The sequence below is a fragment of the Buceros rhinoceros genome, unplaced genomic scaffold, assembly GCF_000710305.1.
Source record: "Buceros rhinoceros silvestris isolate BGI_N320 unplaced genomic scaffold, ASM71030v1 scaffold26786, whole genome shotgun sequence".
NCBI lineage: Eukaryota > Metazoa > Chordata > Aves > Bucerotiformes > Bucerotidae > Buceros > Buceros rhinoceros.
Genome location: NW_010417311.1, coordinates 1 through 1,010, shown reverse-complemented (window position 1 = coordinate 1,010; position 1,010 = coordinate 1). Strand labels below are relative to the sequence as shown.

General features: G+C 62.9%; 1 protein-coding gene across 1 annotated transcript in view; it reads left to right on the top strand.

Moving 5' to 3' along the window:
* Positions 1–951, top strand: part of ST3GAL4 (ST3 beta-galactoside alpha-2,3-sialyltransferase 4) — a 4,359-nt gene extending 3,408 nt beyond the window's left edge. The window contains exons 8-10 of the mRNA XM_010138165.1: positions 71–225; positions 327–470; positions 865–951. Of these exons, the coding sequence (XP_010136467.1) occupies positions 71–225; positions 327–470; positions 865–951 (386 nt within the window). The remainder of the gene's footprint in view (positions 1–70; positions 226–326; positions 471–864) is intronic.
* Positions 952–1,010: the final 59 nt, after the last annotated feature.

The following is a 1,010-nucleotide window of genomic DNA, read 5'->3' as shown; positions in this document are numbered from 1 at the left end:
TGATCGTGGGGGAACCGGGTCCAACTCTCATCCCACCCCACTCCTGGGGACCTCCCTCGCTTACTGGGACATCTCGTGCAGGTTCGGAAAGGGTTTTGGAAGCAGCCCCCGTTGATCTGGGACGCCGACCCGCAGCAAGTACGTGTCCTCAACCCTTACTACATGGAAGTAACTGCTGCTAAACTGCTCAACCTCCCCATGAAACAACCACGGAAGGTCAAACAGGTGAGGGGTGGGGAGGGCCAGTCACCCTGCACCCCGCCCAGGGGTGACATCCCCCCCGTGCCGCTCACTGGAGGTCACGGCTCTTTGTCTTCTCCCTCCAGAAGCCCACCACGGGGCTGTTGGCCATCACCTTGGCGCTGCACTTCTGCGACCTGGTGCACATCGCGGGCTTCGGCTACCCCGATTCGGCCAACAAGAAGCAGACCATCCACTACTACGAGCAGATCACGCTCAAGTCCATGGCGGTAACTATCTCCCCCCGCTTCTTCTCCGGCTTCCTCCTGTTCTTCCCTTGGGATGGGCTGTCACGGCCCTGAAAAGCCGCACCGGTGATGCCGGGCAGCGCAGGAGGTCCCCCCACGGGAACCCAACGTTGGGTGTTGGGATCCCCCTTTGGGTGGTCGTTGTCCAACTTCCCCCTGTAGCCCAACGCCTTGTAGTCGTGGTGGAGAGTGGATGCGGCTGGTTGACGTGACCAGAGGGGCTGGGGCAGGGCCTTGTCTCTCTTTTTGGGGTCTCCTCGCTCCAGGTGAAGGCGTGGGCTCACCTCAACACTGGTGGGATGGCCACGGTGGAGGACTGGGAGGGGGTCACCCCCCCACCAGGCTCTGGGGTCACCCCCTGCTCCCCATCCCGCAGGCTTCGGAGCACAATGTCTCGCACGAGGCTGTGGCCATCAAGCGCATGCTGGAGCTGGGGCTGCTCAAGAATCTCACCTACTTCTGAGGCCACCGCGCCGCACAAGGACAGCGTCCGCACCCCTCTCAGGGTGGGGGGGGACACAC